General features: G+C 41.1%; 1 protein-coding gene across 14 annotated transcripts in view; it reads right to left on the minus strand.

Annotated features, from left to right (window-relative positions):
- Nucleotides 1–20,725, minus strand: part of Cobl (cordon-bleu WH2 repeat protein) — a 276,860-nt gene that overhangs the window by 194,762 nt on the left and 61,373 nt on the right. For 13 of the 14 annotated variants that reach the window (XR_007341762.1, XM_048786625.1, XM_048786627.1 and 10 more), the window contains exon 2: nt 9,041–9,244. Coding sequence is in view for 13 of the 14 variants with exons in the window: in XM_048786630.1 (XP_048642587.1) it covers nt 9,041–9,244 (204 nt within the window). In the remaining variant the exon portion in view is untranslated. Of the gene's footprint in view, nt 1–7,035; nt 7,213–9,040; nt 9,245–20,725 lie in introns of those variants that run through there. The other variant, XM_048786633.1, reaches the window with a different exon arrangement.

The raw sequence follows: 20,725 nt of genomic DNA on the forward strand, positions 1-20,725 counted from the left end.
GGCTCCCTAGCTTTATTCCACTACAAAGAATACACCCATCTTGTCAGAGCAGAAGCCAGTGGTTACAATTTAATGCACTAGCAAAATAGTACACTAGTTAGGTCTGAATAAATAGCTGGGTGTTCAAATTGCTACCTTCTGTGTCACATGGAACTCTGGGATTCACTGATCCATGCTCCACAGCAACACTGTCCTCCATATTCCACATACCTGGGGAAGGATGAAATTCTCCTCAGGAGTGCTCCCTACTGGGAAGCAAATGCTCCCTACTAGGAAAGCTACAGTTACATTTTAACAGTTAAGGGTAGATGTAGTTTATGAACAACCTCTTGCTTAAATTTACTATTACTTTTGAAGGTCAGCAAACAAAAGCAAAAACCCAAACCTCTATTGGAATATGATGGAAAATCAGACATAGGTTATCACACATGTTAAGTACTTGAAGAACACAGAGCCATTACTAATCAATTCAGGGAAGCAAATGGGACCCCATTCCTTCCTGGTTGTTGAAGCAGCACCCAGGACAGACAGTTTCTAAAGGCGAGTGAGAGTGAGGAGGTCCAGGAAGCTCAAGTGGCTGTTTTGCCCTCTCTCCACCCATCTCTAGCTGTGAGCCTCAAGTGGACACAGCTTTCTCATGAGGACTGGCTCTGCTGCATTGATATAACCTTGGTTCATGAATGTCTTAGGAGAACCCAGGTCCAAAGACATAAGCTCAACTTAGTAAATGTCCTGCAGGGTTTGGCTTGCTATTTAAAAGATGACTAACTTGAAATATTATAATACTCACCATTTTTACACTACACACTCTGTGGGAACCAGTCTGTGTGAGGTAAGGTACAAATGGCTTTTGCCACTTTTCACTATACCTGTTATACCACTATTGACTGAAATTTTAAAATACCAAATTGCAAACAGCCATCCAGTTTTTTTAAGGCTCCTTTGATCTGCTGGAGAAACCTATCCAGAAAGGAGGAGGTAATCCTTGGCACAGTGGCAGTGTCCAACAATGGACAGAGAGGTACCAAGCTGCTACAGTCCCTGTGGGTTTTCTTTACAGCTCCATCAGGTTCCAAAGGCCTAATGACTTCCCTAATTAGGTGTTATGTGTATCTCTCCATGAGGTCTTAGTAGGTCACTGTGCCACTGGGCCAGGTAGAACTTTCCAGAGACTGAATGAGGCTGCCTAGTGGCTCCTGTTCTCAACACCTGCTGGGTCTAGTCTCCTCCTTATTCCCTGTGGAGGTCTGAAGGAGCAGCCCCCACCTCTGATCTGCAGCTCTGTGCACTCTGATGAGGGCCTGTCCATCTCTGCTGTGGCAGTGCTGTGGGTCAGTGGAGGCACCTGGGGGTAGTTGCCTGGAGTGGAATCCCCATGCACTGCTGCTGACTTGTGAAACTGCGCCTCTTGGTGCCTCAGTTTCCTTATTGTAAGGGCATTATGATAGGGCCCACTTCCCAGGGTTCGTAGACTCTTTAGGTGAATTAACATCTGTAAGGCAGAGTACTCTATCAGTTTCTACTAAGTTAATGAGTTACTTTGTTGCTCTCCTCTCTATTTGGATTCTACATAGTAAGACATTCATCTGGCTCAGGTTGACAGTCACTTGTCTGTATTTGGCTTGGTAACAGCCACACAGGGATGTTAGATCCTTTAGATGAAACATCCTTGGAGCATTGCAGAATAGTTCCCCACATTTTACAAGGAATGAAACTGGGACTATTAGATACCCTCTGAATATTAAAGGAAAAGTCAGGTATATTAGGAAGCTAAGGAGTGCAAAGGACCTCCTGGCCTTAATAAAAATCCCATAGGAATGTCACTTTTAGGCACGTTAGGGACCCCAAGAAAATCTCACTGTCTCTCTGTATCGGTCTCTCTCTCCCTCTCTCTACATATATATCTATATATATGAATCATCATCACCATCATAATCATCATCATCATCATCTCCATATATATTTTTTTTTCAGTATACATCCCAGGTACAAAAGAATAGAAGATAGTAATAAAAGGGATCAATCACTCCAAAACCAAGTGAACAGGGGTGAAGAGGTTGATGAGAAATCTCTTAGGTTTTCTCTCCCATTCCTCCTCAGTAGGCCTTTTTCCTTCCAACTCCTTTACCTCTGTTCTCCAAATGTCTTTTAAGTGTTTATAATGTAGAGATGAAATTTGCTTTTCAGCATCTGTTTTGGTCTCTGTTTTTAAATTCTAAAAATGAGTAGAATTTTTATACTATTTTCTTTTAAAAATTACTTTCTAATTGTATACAGATGTCAACAATTGTTTTTTTATGAGTCAATGACTTCAATGAGAAACAAACTGGTCTTTTTTCATAAGTGGCTCTTTTTTGAAATCCTAGCAGATAGCTAGATGTAGAACAAGAAGCTTGTGCCTATATCCACTCTCAGAGCTGAGGGGCAGAGAATAGAGGGCAGCCCACAGGCTGTTTGCGGAGCATATAATTGGGACAGGCTGCATCCTGGACCCTTCAGGCTGTGGCTGATTAATGAACAGTCCTCCTCTAATCAGGGGACTTCTCTCTACATAACGAGCTTGCTCTCTTGCTAGACCTCAGATGTGTTCACTGGAAATGGATGGGCAGATTCTCTTCATCTGTGATGACAATGTGCATCAGGACCCTTCTTGGGCCTGTGAATTAATCCTTCTCATAGTTCCCCTCCTCTTGCCAACAGGACCATGAGGTCCTGGGCTCATGCTCAGGATTATGTGCCTGACACCTAGAAAAGCCAGTGGCACACACTCAAGCAGGGGATCTTGACTTGTAACATGCAGTCTGAAACTTCAGGGTGTTGAAACACAGATTGCTGGACCCCATCCCAGCATTTCTGATCAAAGGGTCTAGGGTCAGGCTAACATATTCTCAAGAGATACTAATACTGCAGGTTCAGGGGCCCCACTTTGAGAACCATTAGACTCCAAGGACTCAAGATATGCACATTAGAACTGATGTGTTGACTGAAATAATGGCTCACTCAGTGCCAGGTATACAAATTACTTTCAGGTAACTACCATCTAATATGCTCTTAAACTGAATTTGCATGTGCTATGAAATCTTAAACTGGTTCAACATGGTCCAGATTCTTATGTGAGACCTAGAGCACACTCTGGTGTAACAGAGTCAGAGCAAGCCTGGGAGAAAGTCCAGTCTGACAGCTTTTCGTGGCACCAAAAAGGCATAGCAAGATGCAAGCAGGGTCCTCTGCAGGCAGCCCGTATTAACGAAGCACCTCACAAGTGAACATGTGAGCACAACACAAAAAAGGTTAACAGCAACTCAGGGGATAAGAAGAAGCCCAGAGCCACACAGTCTATTAGCCAGAGGAAGAACTCCAGGTTTGAGGTTGGGGTCACCAGTAAGAATTCAATTTTAAAGAGGCGATCTACTAATGCTAGAGTAACAACCAGAAGAACAGTGTCAAATTCCAGATGGTTGGCATTTCAGAGCCATGCGGCTGCCAGGAGTCTGTAAAGGCTTAATGATGTAAATTTAGAGAAAGATAGAGATTACCAACTTATGAGGGCCTGTTTTCTTAGTGGCAAATTTTAAATCTCTGTAAAAGACAATATTGGTTAGAGTCCATTGACCTGGAGATATGCAAAGGCTGGGAACCCAGGAAAATCTGACAGTTATTCTACCCAGAAATGATGCCATGAGATGAGTTACCTACACAGGTGTGGACTGGTGATCTCAAACAAAGTGCATTCTGGTGAAGATCAGCCCCCAAAATATCCTTAAGCTGACCACAGTAACCCATGCTCTTTCTTAACTATGATCTTATCATCTTTGACTTTTACCTTTTTTTAAATTTCATTTTATTGGTTCTTCTTAGTTATTGAAAAACCAGCCTCTACCTCAGAGCAAAGCCTGTCCAAGGAAGAGACATGACCTTTGTCCTTGGAAAGACCCACAGAGCACTCCTAGGCACATTCCCACCCTAAGTTGTTTATCTACAAATGAGATCTGCTGCGCCAGGTGTCCCTGACTCAGTCAGGCTAGGTGGGGACCCATAGCAACCCCCTAGCAGCCATCAATCAGCACGAGACAGGGAAATACCTGGGATGCCAGATGACCCTCCCAGTAGTTTATGGTGGTTGATAACGTGTTGGGAAACCATGTAGTTCAGCAGGAACACCCCTTTTGGCTTAAACTAATCAGTTCAAACGAATCCCCTCTTGTAGTAACCAATCACCCCTACCCAACTTGTTCCCGCCAGCGAATGTGCTAATCATGTTTTAGAGTTGTTATTTGATTTTCTCTAGGTATGTGATGATTTGCTAAGAGATGCTATGACGTATGTGGGGGTCCCTGCCTTCTCCAAAGAATGTATAAAACTGCTGCAAACCCTGTGCTCAGGGCCTCTTAGCGTCACCAGTTGCTGTGTGTGCGTGGAGGACCGAGCTAGCTCACAATAAACACCTCTTTGCTGTTTACATCGATCTTGGTCTCTGGTGGTCTTTTGGGGGTCCTGATTTCAAGCATAACATTATACAAGACAGTAGAATCCATTTTGACAAAATTATACAAGCATTGGATATATCTTACTCTAATTAGGACCCCATTCTTGTGGGTAGGCACAATGTGGGATTGATTCACATAGGTAATTGTGTACTAGGAAAATATGTGACAACAGGAAAATTATGTTAGATTTATTCTGTGTCTTTTCTATTCCTATTCCCCTTACCTGTCTTTCATTTCCCTTTGTCTAATATACTGAATTTCTCTTGAAGGTCACTTTATTTCTTCTGCATTTAGGTTATAGCAGATTAGGTTCTCTGTCTGATTCTCACTCAGTAGAAGAGTCAATGAGTACTACTGGGGAACCTGGATATAGCCCAGTGACACTCAAAGTCACCTGCTATTGTTGTCTTAAAATTTCACATAAATTTTGTGTGCTACTTTTAATATCAGTCGGCTTACCCATATGATTGAAAAAAATTAATACTCTGATGCAAGTTTGCCAGTGACTTGTCAAGCCCTGGAATAGAACCACCAAGTGTCTAGACCCATTCTCCCCAACCCAAATACTCTAGGTTCTTGTAAACTGGAACTACCAGCCTCTTATACTGGTCATTTTAGACAGGCTGTGCATTTCCTCTGCTGGCTGAGATGTCCACTTCCTAGTGCCGCAACAAAGTTAGTGATTGAATACGTATATTGTCAATGAATAAATGAATATTTTAGTATTTTTTAATTTATCAAAACCCTACCACCCATGTGATGGATACATCACCACTACCACAACAACCATAGCACCTTCTGCAATTTGGTGAACAGTCAGTGAGAACAAGCCTGCCTTTTGCTAGTATAGCAAGCATTTTATAATCTATAGCCAATGCCTTAACCTAATTATTTCCTCAAAAGAAAGAGTCTTCCTTTAAAAACTTAGAAATTAAGTATGAATGATATGAGCTATGAGCTTCATAAAAAGGGCTGCTGAACAAAATTCACCTCTCTGCCCTACGGTGCCATTTAGGACTTTATATCCCAGGAATTTACACTGTTTAAAAGGTATTCTTCAAATGAAAACATAAGCAAGCCAAACCATACCCAGCTGCCAACCCTGTTATTTAAGGATGGCCTCCCTCTGGCTGACTCCCCAGGCCAGGACACAAGAACTGCCTCTTTAACTGTACTTCCTTCAGCCCCTAAGGCCAGAAGCTCACCATGGGAGCAAAACCAAATCAACAGGCCTTCTGGAAGCTGCCAAGGACCACACATGTACTCTATCAGCCCTTCATAAGACAGACCAGGGATGAGAACATCTCTCAGCCTCCCTTCCTGTGAGTATAGAAACAGGGGGCCCCTCTATAGAAGGAACCTGGAGGCCCAATACCTGCCACTGTGAGGTTCCTGCACCGAGACCTACAATTCCCTGCATAGGTATAAATGTATCTGTTGTAAAGGGGTGACAAGGCTCACAGAGGCTGGAAGAACCACGAGACAGAATTTGGGGGAGATTTCTTCTATACTGTAAAAGAGAGAAAAGAAAGAAAAAAAAAAAAAAAACCTTCCCTTTCCTGCCCCAGACCCTTAGCTATGCGAATTAATGTGGATGTGACTAATTTACTACATGAAAACCTCACAGCCCAATACTAAACATCTGACACCTTTTACAAAGCTCCCTTTTGACTGAGGGCACTGTCTCTTTCAATATCTTCTCTTTGCTTGTACACCAATTAAAGTAATGGAACTGGTGTCCTCCCTCCAGCTGCTGTGTGGGGAGGGGAGACACCATTCATAAAGGTCTGTCAGGCCATTTGTCTTAAGAACAGCCCAGAGCCCCAGTGCTCACCTCCCAACTTTAAGAACATATGTGCACTTTTATTTGTTCATAAATTCAAAAGAAGCTCAGGAAAAAAAAAAAAGATTGTCATTTGCAGAATGGGATCATGAGCATGCAATTTCTAATATACTGTCACTTATGAGGATCTTTCATGTCAGGAACTCTACAGTTAAGGGCTGGTTGTGTTTAAAACTACTTGCGTAGCTGGTATAAAGGTAACCTCGTCTTTTACTAAAACACCTGTTTAAACAGAAGGAACAAACCATTCTGACAAAAAACAAGTAGATCTGTTTTAAGCAAAGGTTAAGAAGTGCCTCAATACCAGTGGGCCATTCAATACCCCCTCATAGCTCCTTGATATCGTCTTAATATGTGATCATCCAATCTAGGGTCAAAGTGTGCTCCATTATAAAAATCATTCAAGAAATCTGCTGGCATCAATTAAAATCCTTGACCTCCTACCTCTAAAGCCCTGTCCCAAGGGAACACTTCCTTCTATTAATCCTGAACCCCTACCATGCTTCACAGCCACAGCCATAGCCAATTGCAAGCCCCTGCCAACCCAGATATAAGCCTTCTCTGAAAGTATTTTTTCTCTGTATTCCTTCTTAAATCACTCATTCTGTCAGACCTCAGTTTCTGAAACAATAAAATTAGCTGGGGATGGGGGGTGGGGCAGACAGTAAGCTGGGGTTCTGAAAACTTCAACTGCATCAGAATCACCTGGAGGACTTGTTAAGGCCCATGTGGAAGAGTCTCATCTTAAGGAGGGTTGGGTGGGGCCTGAGAAGTAAATCCTAATAAGTTCCCAGGTGATGCACATGCTCCTGGTCCAGGGTTTCCACACTTTGGAAACCACTTCATGAACTCATCTCTGAGGCATTATCTCACAATGCCATTTTCTTAAAAAAAAAAAAAGAAAGAAAGAAAGAAAAGAAATTAACCAGAAAATATAATAGTGTACAAACCATAATACATTCACTGGTAAAATTTCATGCATATTCAAAAATCATTTTGAAAACTATAATTAAATTATAAGGCCATGTGTACTTAAAACAATGACTACTCTGTAAAACAAAGAAATGCAGAAAATCTCTTACAACTCAACTATCTGGTATATAACCCCTGGGAGCCAGGCCTGAGGAAAAGCCCCAAGATACCTGCTTCAAGGTAGGCACCTACCACAATAGCACAGTGTGATGTATTCAGTCCTACTGGTATAAACAACAGCTACAAGGAGAACACACACACACACAAAAAAAAAAAAAACAAAAAAAAAAAACACTACTCCTGAGGTCACCCTGGTAACACTACAGTGGAAAACAGTATAACCTTGTCTAGTACAGGTAAAGACACAGTACTCTATAATCCAACAGTTCCAATCCTAGGTATATACTGAGAGTGGCAGTGATGTTCCTCCAATTTTTGTTCACATGTCCTACAGAGTATATGCGAAAATTTATGTACCCTTTTGCCCAGTAAGTCATCACCTGGTGCAGGGGTACAGCCCAATGGTAGAGTGCTTGCCTAGCATGCTCAAGGTCTTGGGTTCCTTCCCTAGCATTAAGTAAAAACAAAATAATCACCTAGAGTATTCATTATTAATTAATTTATTAATTTGATAAAATAGTTGCAAAGGATTAACAAAATTCAGGTTATCATCCAAACACTGATATTTTAAAATGAATAAAATAATAAAGCTCTTGCATCACTTTTTAAAAGGTGTCCACAAGAATATAAAAACCCAAAGTATTGTAATGTTCACCATTATCCATTTTAATAATTCTTGAGCAAAGTGTTTCTAAGAGTTAAATATGTTATACCATTTCTTGTTCCATTTCTCCTACAAGTACTACTTCCATTCATTCTTCTACCAGATATGCAAATACGTTTTTATGCTTGAAAGTTTTCCGTCATATTTATCTACAATATAATATTTATTAAAATTTCAAAATTTTCCTATGATTTTTTAACATTTTTATCATGGATTGAGTTACCAGACATAGCAACAGTTATAGTAGCACAAGACTTCTTAACATAACTGTTATGTATTTTGATCAACATCAAACATAAAATATATAATTCTATTGGTAATAAAACTCTGAGTACTATGAATGAAGGAAGCTGTGCCAATATTTCATTTGTACTCTCTGTGTACAAGCAGCATTTCAGTTGTCCACAGGCACATCCACTGGCAAGTCTGTGCTATGAAGATGATGTGAAAATTAAGGATATGGAAATGAATCCCTTAAACCTGAAATCCATGGATCATGCTTTCATTTGCAAAAGGTGACTGCCAATTGCATGTATACCTGCATAGATAAGGCTGTAAGTAGTCCCTAGAATGGTTCATTCAGGAGGCTGCTCTCCTGGCTAAGTAACTTCAGAACCAAGGATGCTGGGGTAATGGTCCAACCCTGGGGCCAAAGGTCATTTCCTTGGAGTTGTGTCTGGGACTCCTTCCCACCCCTTCTTTCTGAGCCCAACCTCTCACATGCTTCTTTAGGATTCACAGGAGCCTGGCTGGGCTAGTCATACCCTCAATCCAGGTGGACCAGTGGGGAAGTCTAGATGGACACCTAGACCTTCACTGATATCCATATGGCCCTCACCAGTATATGAGTTGGAAGAAAAGGGCAATAAATCAACATCCACTCTTCAGTTGTCCTTCTGGCATCCGTACATGGGAGGTCAGTGGCTCCTACCACAGCACAAGCCTCTTACCTACCTTCCATTGACCACACTCTGCTTCTGCAGCCCACTGGGAAGAACTACAGTGATGTCCAGAGTACTGTTTCGCAGTGCCTCCTTCATGTGGATCAGATTCTGCTGTGAGCTGAGGGCTGCATCACAGGGAGGTCTTTGATCCCCATGAACATTCAGAGGAACAGGCTTTCCAGGAGGTGGGGGAGCACGAGCCTTCATCTTCCTCCTTAAAAAATGACAAGACAAAAGAACTGGATGAAGCAGAAGTTTTCATACTTGCTTCATAATAATTCATTGTCATAAGTGTTCATGCCTCTCTCCAGAAATAACTTGCGAGTGGCATGATCTTTCTAAAGTCAGCATAACAATAGCATTCCACATTTACAGAAGACACCATCAAGAAAATAAGCCAGTTAAAAGAAAAATAGAGGAAGCATTTTTGAAGAGTTCCTGGAAAGAAACACCTGAAAAATGTGGTTACCAGCTGGGAGCAGTACTGTACTATTTTCTACAGGATCCTAACAATGCAAAGGTAGAGCTGAGATTACTTGGCCCTTTCTGAGTTACAGGTGGGGTTCACATTACAATTTAAGTCAGTGGGCTCCCTTGATAGTCTGCAAGGGTTGTGCTCAACCTGCCCCAGAGCAGGAGCCAGGACCAGTTCTGAAGGTCTGGAATCCATGGGTCCATGATATTGAATATACTGGGATGATATCAAGCCATATTAAATCAACCTTGGTCTAGCACTCATTGACAAAGCCACTCTGAGTGGATGCAGCTGTTTGGCAGTAGGTGATAATGTCATAACATGCAATCCTTTCATCTTGATTTATATCAGATTTCAAACTGTGTTTTGAATGTTCACATCACTTTGTAGGAGATTCCTAAACCCTTGCCAATGAGTCACTTACTCCGATGAATATTTTTACAAATTCTTGTTTCCTCCAGATTAGTAAGGAAAGAAAACTGACCATTTTTTTTTGTGTGTGTGTGTGTGTATATACATATATATATATGTATATATATTTTTTTATTTGATATGCAGAATACCTATAGTATATGTGTGCAGATATGTATAAATATATACATTTATGCATATACATTATATGTCTATATACCTACATATAAGTATATATATATATATATGCTTATATAGCTGTATCAGAATAAATACACATACATACATGTAGTCATTTATACATAAGGACCCTATTTTACATAGATCCTGTATATATTTTTATAATAATAGCTAGCATTTACTCCGCACTAAACATTCACTATGTCCTATGCTAATAAAAACCTTAGTTATTTACCTAATAACTACAATATTCAGTAGTTACATCATTCAGGTCTCAAAATATTTTGCAGCTCAGAAAATTCAGTCTGAGAGAAATCCATAGCTCACCCAAGGGCATACAATCATTGGGTGTCAGGCAGAGCTAGAAACCAGATCGGCTGACTCCCAAGGGCTTGCTCCTGCCCAATCCTCCCTACCCTGCCCCACAGGGAGGCAATATGAGCTCTCCATGCCCCATAAACTCTGCTGCAAGGTAACCTTCTTGGAGGTACTATGGCAGGAGGTATCAAAGATACAGGAATTCTATTTCCAGAAATTTATTCTGAAGAAATGACAGTATTGCAAGACCACACTGTGGGAGATTCAAAGACTCTCATTATGGCATAACTTCTAACAGCAAACAAGCAAATAAATACATAATCTAACTAAACATTCTTAAATAAATCACCAAACAAATAATATAATCATACACTTATAAAAGACAATGTCAATAAATAATGGTTTAACATTACACTGGCACTATTTAAATATATAATCTAATGAGCAAAAATGTTCAACAAAGATTTTTGGAAAAATGAGCTTCAAAACATTATTTGCTTATGAAAATTTCATTTTTCAAGAGAACAATAGATCACAAGACAGTTTTAAAAAAAGAATTCACTGACATCTAAGTAATGTAAGGCATGATATACATTTTGCTATTTTATTCTGTGCATTTTTAATTTTTTTAATTTTTTCTATAACACTGTCTGCATACTTACTGCTTTTAAAATGAAAGAGGTCATTAAAAATGGGGGGAACCAGGGGCTGGAGATATAGCTCAGTTGGTAGAGTGTTTGCCTCGCATGCACAAAGTCCTGGGTTCAATCCCCAGCACAAAAAAAAAAAAAAAAAAAAAAAAAGTAAAATGGGGGAATGGGCTGGGGTTGTGGCTCAGTGGTAGAGTGCTTGCCTAGCACCTGAAGGCACTGGGTTTGATCCTCAGCACCACATAAAAATAAATAAATAAAATAAAGGTATTTTGTCCATCTATAACTGAAAAAAAAATTAATGTTTAAAAAATTAAAAATTAAATTGTGGGGGGAAGAACAAATGGGATTCAGAAGAGGCTGTAAACTTACTGATATTCAGGTCACTAGTTTTAGCAAGACTCGGAATAACATATCTTATCCTCTACTATGATAATTAGGCATAAATTAATTCTTCTCTTTTTCTTGTTAAAAGCCCTGCACTTATAAAATTGTGCTGTATTTTATCTTGCTTCCTTTCATTGTATAGAAATAAAAATGAAATAGTCAACATTTTATACACTAAAGACTGAATATTTATTGATTCATGTATTCTTTTCTCTGTTTTCTGAGGAGGAATGACTATTACTTATATTTTATAGATAAGAAGTGTAGGTACACCATTTCCATGTTACAGACAGGCAGAGCTAATAACAACTACAGACAATTTGATTTCAGAGCCTGAAAATTTAACCACTACACTGTCCAGTTTCTATGAGGAAGGAGAGATGTCACCCACTTTAGAGATAGAAAAATCAAGACAGACAGACTCAAACAATCTTTCACTAATCAACATTAAGTCTAGGGTTACAAGTCTTGTCTATGATTTACCTGCTGAAAGTTGCCTTCAAGAAAAAAAGTGTTTATTTGACAATTTTTAGGAAATGAGTATATATTTCAACTTTGCTGGTTTGAACTCCTTCCAAATATGGAGTCCAACCAGAAGCAGCTAGTAATGCATTCTTTTATTCAGCCACCACTATGCAAGAGAGCATGGGGCTGAAGAGAGACAGAAGTTTTAATTGCCCCCTTTGTTTGCCCCAAATCTACACTCTGTCCCCAACTACCCAAAGTCACCTCAAGGTATCATTCCATCCACCCTTCTCTGCTGTGGTCCAAATTATCATTGCTAAGGGACACACAAATGCAGAGTTGTGTAAGAATGTTTTCTCTCTCTTCAATACAGCAACTTCTCAGTCAAGTCTACTGCTGACATGGACTCCTTCCTTCCTCAGTGTTTACTGCACATGAGGGCTGTCCATCTTCTCATGCATTCCCCTGCCCACAGCACACCCACTACCCACCTAGTAAGGCCCATGGACTAGGAAGGTGCAAATCTGCAAGCTGCAAGGACACCAGGGAGATTTGTTTGCCTAGCAGAGCGTTGTGTGTGTGCATACATGTTTATCGTGCATGCACATACATTGTTGACAAACATTTTAAAATATGGAATATTTCAATATTTCAATCAATAATAAATATATGAAAACATGTTCATCATCTCTAGCAACTAGAGAAATGCAAATCAAAACTACTCTACGATACCATCTCACTCCAGTCAGAATGGCAGCTATTATGAAGACAAATAACAAGAGGTGTTGGTGATGATGTGGGGAAAAATTGGTGCAGCCAATATGGAAAGCAGTATGGAGATTCCTTGGAAATCTGGGAATGGAACCACCATTTGAGGGAGAAGGAAACTGCATAGACTGCAGCTATCCCTCTCCTCGGACTATACCCAAAGGAGTTAAAAACAGCATACTACAGGGACACAGCCACATCAATGTTTATAGCAGCACAATTCACAATAGCTAAACTGTGGAGCCAACCTAGATGCCCTTCAGTGGATGAATGGATATAAAAAATGTGGCATATATTCACAATGAAATTTTATTCAGCAATAAAAGAGAATAAAACCATGGCATTTACAGGTAAATAGATGGAGTTGGAGAAGATAATGCTAAGTGAAGTTAGCCAATCCCCCAAAAACAAATGCTGAATGTTTTCTCTGATATAAGGAGGCTGACTCATAGTGGTGTAAGGAGGGAGAGCATGGGAGAAACCGATGAATTCTAGATAGGGCAGAGGGGTGGGAGGGAAAGAGAGGGGGCAAGGGATTAGCAAGGATGGTGGAATGTGATAGACATCATTATCCAAAGTACATGTATGAATTGATGAATTGATGTGAACATACTTTATATACAAACAAAGGTATGAAAAATTGTTCCATATGTGTAATAAGAATTGTGATGCATTCCACTGTCATGTATTTAAAAGAAATAAAACAAATTTTTAAAATATGGAATATTTAACACTCACAAAATAAATTGCTGGCTCCTTTTGGAAAAAACTGATAAGGCCCTAAACACCTTCACAGCAACAATCAGCTATGTGCTTTCTGCAAGCCTAATGGCTCAGCAACATAACACATCTGCCCCCTGTTGAGCTATAAATCGACATCCCAACCTCTAGAGTCTAGACATCTGCACTGACTCTGACTCTGAGCTTGGACCACTCTCCAGTCTCCTCCATTATTCTGGCATTGGGTCTCCAGTTCACTGCTCCTGGAAAACCCACCAGCAGCACCACCTACCTGTGCCTTGTCATACTCCTTGCCTTCTATGTTTGCTCTTCTTGAATACTACATCTTCTGAGAGTTCCTCTCACCATGCTCCTCTCAGGCCTAGCTGAGATCAGTGCACTCACCTGGGGAGCTTAAAAATGCCCTAAATCCATCATGGACTGGTTATATCCAAATATCTGAGACTCAGTTTATGTTAATGGGTTGCAACATTTCTTTAAAATTGCAGAAAATAAGAAGTTTCAAATGAGCAAGGATTTCAGAGGGAGAAGGAAACCGCAGGGATATAACATCCACCTAAAAAGGAAGCTTTGAGCAGTCTTAAAAGTTGCCAGCATTAAAACAGCATGATTGCAGCTATAATTTTTTTATCATTAAATGAAAGCAATTAATATATTGTACACGACCTACATTTAATAGATATATTAATGAATTTAAGAGTTTGTGTTTTTATTTCACAGAATGCCAATTTAGAGAACTACACATGAAAAATTTTTACTTCAAAACAATGTCTGAGTATATGTGCAGTAGCTCTACATCTGTGAGTGGAGAACTCCAGGTTGAGAAAACTGTTCTGGATACCAGGCACATGGGCTTACCTCACCCCACAGACTGCCCACTGTGGGAGCATACCTTACTTCTTTATTATTTAATATCTCTGGGAAGCAGGAGATGCTAAATTAAGACTATGTTTTTAATATGTGGCATATTTTTCTCTTTATATATATGGACTGAAATGCTTGGGTCCAGAAATGTTTTGGATTTCAGTTTTGTTTTTTTTTTTTTCAGACTTTAGAGTACATGTATACACTAAAATAGTACAGTGGCTTCTCTAAAAATTAAATATAGAAATACCATATGATTCAGCAAGTCCAATTCTGGTTTTAGTGGTTTTAAAACCATCCCCCCCACCACCAAAAAAAAAAAAACAGTAAGCAAGATCTTGAAGAGAGATTTGTATACTAAGTTTATAGTGGCATTATTCACAATAGTCAAAACATGGAAGCAACTCAAGTGACCACCAATGAATGAATGGATAGGTAAAATGTTGCAAATATATAAAAGGAAGCATTACTCAGTCTTAAAAAGGAAAGATATTTTGGCATGTACTATAACATGGATGAACATTATGTTCAAGGAAATAAGCCAGTCCCAGCAATGTATGATTCTATTTACATGAGGACGGAGTGTAGTTAAATTCACCAACAGAAGACAGAATGGGGGTTGCCAGAGGCTGGAGGAAGGAGAATGAGGAACTGTTCAATGGGGTCAGAGTTTAAGTTCTACAAAATGAATAAAGTTCTGAGACGGATGGTGGTGATGGCTGTACATCAATGTGAATGTACTTAACACTTCTGAACTGCACCATGGTTAACAGGGTCAATTTTCGTTATGAGTTTGCTACCACGATTTAACAACAGCATTGTCAGGGCACTATGGCCCACCCTCACACCCTCATCGGTTTCCTTCTCAGAGACCCTCAAATCTCTACCTATCAAGCCTGAGCCCCATAAGCAGCTTGTTTTGCTGAGCAGGGTGAAGTACAAGAAAAGGATGCTGAGCATGATGGAGGGGAGAGGAAAGTCTAAACTTCCCCTTGTGGGAAACAGAGGAGGGGCAAAATGTGTTTGCCAGGAGAGAGAGCCTGCTGGGGGGAGCAGGACAGATGGTAGGCACAGTGGTGTCAGTCTGGCTGCAGGAGAGTGAGGAAGCATTATCCTGGATCCCTCCTACGCCTTCTCCACCAAAGGATTATGTACAGATACTCCTAGAGTCAGGTTTGTGTTTGCCAAGGATGTATGCATGAGAAAGCAGAGACTACCATGTTGGAGGACCAGACAGCCTCTGCCAGACAGTTTCCTCCCTCCTTGTTTTGTGCTTGCAGTCAAGGCTTCTCTGAAAATAACCACTGACCTTTGTAGGATAGACTCACAGAGACAAATAGAAAATGTCCAGCTTCCCTCCACCTGGGAGTGGTTCATCCTAGGAAAGAACTACTGTTGTTCTCTTGAGAGCCTTGACTGATTTCACTCAGTGTTGAAAAGTCATGAGCATTACCAAGCGGGTGGCGCTGTTCTCAAAATGCTGTGCCTAGGTGTCTAATTGTCAGGAGTATGGGGACAGTTTAAACAGCAGGATTTCGCACAAGTCTAGGAAACCATGGGATTCGGGCCATGCCTGGTTCCTCCTAGGTGCACCCAAGACAGGTGTCCCTGGCTGCGTCCAGGCTGGGCAAGCAGGTTTTGTTTCCTCTTTCCCAGCACCCAGCAGGTGCAGGGCAGGTCCTCCAAGCCCTTCAGGAGATGAATCATGGAGCACATAACCCAAATTCCCTCTGGCCTTCCAGGTTAGAAAGATGGGTGTGCCTCAGCAGAAACTATTTACAAAATGAGAAGTAGATACAAAAACATTTCTGGAATTTCAAAGGCCATCAATCTTAGCTCCAAATGATTTCAGCTTAAAACCATCACACATTTACTGTTTCTGGGCAATGTTTGCTAATTCTCACATCAGCTGGGTGACTCCCAGCTGGGTTTTATTTTGAGAGCTCTTCAATGTGTAGCAGAATGCTTGAAATCTGCTCCCTGAAAGTCAGAGGAATAAGAAGAATTATGCGGGCTAAATGGCACAGGGAATGCAAATCTCAGGCTCCTACCACTGGCAGCTGAATTAAAACCAAATTCCACAGGTGCCAGCAGGCCCCCCACTAGGATGGAGTGGCTTTGTGGCCTGCAGATTGTCCCAGGGAAATTCATGGTGTTCTGTACTCCCCCAGACCAAGAGTCCAAAGGGCTTCTTCTGCTTTACATTTCTTTCATGTATCCAATCAGAAATGAAGGCATAACATTTTCTTAGGATCCAAGAATACTGGATGCCAAAGTCAATGGCCACATTGACAACAACTTACCTGAATGATGTACCTATGTGATTTATAAAATTTACCACGTTGGCTGCTCTGCTGGCTCCTGGTAAACAACTCTGCTCACAGAAAACTTCAGAGAGAAACCAGACACACCCCGGCCCCTCCTGGTTACCGATCTAGCAATGAAGCAAGCCAGGCTACATGGCCTGTTTATGCCACAGGCGGAAGGGAGTCACCTGTCTCTCCCATGAGATTCTTCAGTATTTGCATGTTTGCTTAATTTGCTGGAGGAAAACCTAAGAGATATAAATATGCTACTCCTGGTTTTGTTTGGCTATTTATTACCAGCCATAGCTCTAGATTCTGTTCAATTCCAAGAGAACACAAATTGATTGGCCCAAACAAGATAGGTAAGTTCAGTGATCACCTCATGAGTAAGTGAGTATGGGAGTGAGTCCCCTGGGACTCAGTTCCATATGCTCAACTCTGGACAGACTGATGTCCAGGAACTCTGATCCACTAGCACTACAGAAAGCTGTCAGGAGTGTTGCCAAAGAGGTGGATGAGGCATTCTTACAAATAGTACTGGCTCCCACATCTTTAATTCCAATATTAATCAGACTTTACACTGTCATTTTCTGAACAATGATGAGCCAGTTATCATACCAAACACTTTGTGTATATTCAATCCTCACAATGACTTCATACTACAAGCTTATTCTTCCCATTCTACAGATGAGATGTCTGAGGATCCAACAGCCTAAGTAACGTTCTTATGCATAGCTGGAAAGGCTGGAATTCCAGCTGAAGTCTTTCTGAGCCTAGGATACTATCCTGACCATTATGTATCGTTGCCCAGGATAATCAGCAAACCCTGTGCTAAGTATCAGAATGCTGAGCTTGAGAGGGGGGACAAGATAGGGGAGCAACCTTTGGAAAAGGCTTCCATCACACATTCAAAGAGACACATCCTCTTCTCCAATGTGTGGTCCAGATAAGTTTTGTTTGTAAACAAAATTGGAGTCCTAGAGAACATTATTCATTGTTAAGGTTCCACATGGTTCACAAAGAATCTCAGGGACTATGTTCAACAGCTTCAGGAAACAGAGGGAGAGATGGAGAAGCAGGGAGATGGAAGGACATGCCCAGGGCTGATGTCAGGTAGCCAGCTGAGCTGGGATAAGCCTCAGGTCAGTCTGGAGAACTCCTCTATGCCTTTACAGTCAAGTACTCCTTTGAGTATCTAAGAAAGCATTGGACCTTCTACATAAGCAAGATGCCACAAGACTACTTCATGGACACAGATTGCTACAAACCACCTTGAAAGAACAGGGACCCCAAGTTAAACATCCCTGTAATACTTTCTATCAGAGCTCAGCACCTCCAAAGCTCAGAGCAATATTACTTCTAAAACAAAATTTCCTTCTAATGAAGGAGAGATCAGGAAAAGTCCACCAAAACTTTCTCTACTGTCATTGCCATTAAATATAAAACTTAAAACCAGAGAATCAATCATCAGAAAAACCCAGATAAATAAAGGCTAAAATATGTGTCTATGAAACAGGCAGCTCTCAGAAAAACTGTGGCATGAAGACAATAAATATCACCCTGGCTCAGTAAACTTGGGGATATTGCTTTACCTATAAAAACATCATGTCCAGGGCAATTTAAGGTCACTGTTTTTTAGAAATCTGCCCCAAGACATCGTCTTAGAGCTATAAGGCCCTGGTTCCATGTTCTGGAATCAGAAAGATGTTAGAACAAATCCAGCCAAGAGATTGCCAAGCTGTCATCCTCCAGCAAATGACTTAATTTGGGCAAGCTACTATGATTTGTAAGCCTCAGCTTCCCCGGGAGTTGAACAGAGGGCAATTTGGGGTTTATCAGTATGGTCTGCATGAGGATTAAATGAGCTGACTCCCATGCATTTTCTGGTGTGGCGCTCAGACATAGCATAGGTAATGCTCAATGACTGGTAATGAATTACAGTTATTTTTACTATGACTAGCAGGTTTACTGTTTGGGATTAAAAAAGAAAATATCTTATCTCTGCAAGTGTAGATTAGAAGCCAGTTCCTCAAGATGCCTAATAAAAGTGCACTGATACAGAAAATGCATTCAAAACTGACTATGGAATCCTACTCACAATGGAATTTCACAGTTTTGACCCGGGTGGTGGAAGAAGCTTTCAATAAGGCAACATAAAAAGATTAGCTTTATAGATAGGATTCTCTAATACATAATAACAATAGCTATCCATAACCTTAACCAAACTCTAAACTCAGGGGCCTGAATACCTGTGAACACTGCTATCTCACCACACATCAATACATATTCAAAGAGAAACATTTGAGAACTGAGTCCCACAGCTATTACCCAACTTCCAGGAAGTTAACAAAGAGCCAGGAGATGTGGATCACTTAGCTGTGGACAAATACTCCATGCTCGGGCTAAGCAGGGCAACTCCTGCTCCACGTATCAGATAAAAAGTAGAGCTGCTGCATTGTTGAATATTTCAGAAAAAGAATAACCATTTTTTTAAAAAAAATAGGCAGTGTTAGTTTACTAAGGTTTGAACATACTTAACAGATGAAATGAAATAAATCAGAGGAGAAAACTTACTGACTCCCAAACCACCAGGCAATGTTTGCATACATGGCAAGCTGTCCCCTGCTCTCTGCTGGAGCTGGCTTGCTTGGGCCCCTGAAAGGACAACAGGGGCTTTCGACTGGAGCCAGTGCAGTCCCAGGAGTTCAAGGACAGAAACAGCTCCTTATTCCCTGCTGGAAGAGCAGAGCCTCTGATCCAACCCAGGTGCCACCTGACACAATGCTTTCCAGGCAGCTAGTGGCTTGCACTCCCAGCCATGAAATCACAAGTTGTTTTACAGAATGACAGTGAAAAAATTATCTGGATTCCCTTGTTCAAAGTAACAAACTCTCTAAACTCAAAAAATGAAAAGTAAGCAACAAGAGTTATATGGGAGGAAGGACAGAGCTCGTCATAATGAGGATACCTGGAAGTAACCTGGCTTCTTTCTCCAAAAGTGGGTTCAACAACTTCTGGGAGTTGGCCAGTATGGGATGCAGGCGTTCCCTTGGAGAGAAAACCTAATTATTCTTGGAGAAACAAGCCAGCTAGCTGTCTTAACATAGCCAGCTTTGTGCACTTAAGCATGTGTTAAATTTGCATAAAGCAATCCTTCCTATCATCTCCTAGGCATGATTTAGCACCTTCTTTTCCTGAGTTTTGATTCTGCTTTACTTCCTCCCAAAGCTAGACAACCAGAAGCTCATTGTTTTCTTGCAACCAGTTTTTTATGTGACAGTGTCACTTTCAAGCTTGAAACACATATTTGGTTTCTACCAAATAACAGTGTCACAGGACTCCCAGGACTCCTGCCAAAATAGATGGACACATACAGACTGACATGCCCACTGTGCTCTTAGCTCTCCTCCAAGCCAAGAGCTTGAGGAGCTCAAAGAGGGTACAGCAGTCATGAAGATGGAGGGATCTGGTCATCCCCTCCAGATCGCCCCCAACATTGGCTACTGCTGTCATCTCGTGAAGGCTACAGTATCACTGGAATCAAACACATACCTCGCCAGCAGTCTTCAAAGTTCTGGTCAACCTCTCTCTCCATGAGGGAGGCATGGTCCAGCTAGCACAACCCTGAGGAAGTCCAGCATGTACCTCCAGCTATCTCCAGTAAGACAACTCCTCCAAACTTCCTTATTACACAAAGATCACACCACACCTGCTACCACCTGGCTCCACAATTCCTGGAGACTGCACAAGGCTTTTGGACTCTAGGCCCTAAGGATGCCCAGCAAAGAGCTCTCTATGCAACACTGTCTTTCCTCCCTCTATGTTTCAGCTGATGGCTTCATTATTTTGTGAAGGTTTCTACCTCACAGTGTTTTCTCCCTCTTCTTCTCTTCTTCCTTTCACTCCTCCTCCTCCCCAAGTCCAAAGAATGTGCCAGGCTGATTCTAACTCTGTCAAAGCACTCTATCTATGGCTCCCTTTCTATCTCCAGTGCACCACTGCTGTTGAGACTATGATCTTCTCTCCCCCAGACACTTAGACAAGACTCCCAAGGAGCTGCCTCCACCACCTGCCTCACTCCCTTTGAGTCCCATTTCCACAAGCTGAAGATGAATCCTCCTCAAGGAACT

Source organism: Marmota marmota, unplaced genomic scaffold (assembly GCF_001458135.2).
Source record: "Marmota marmota marmota unplaced genomic scaffold, marMar, whole genome shotgun sequence".
NCBI classification, from domain to species: domain Eukaryota; kingdom Metazoa; phylum Chordata; class Mammalia; order Rodentia; family Sciuridae; genus Marmota; species Marmota marmota.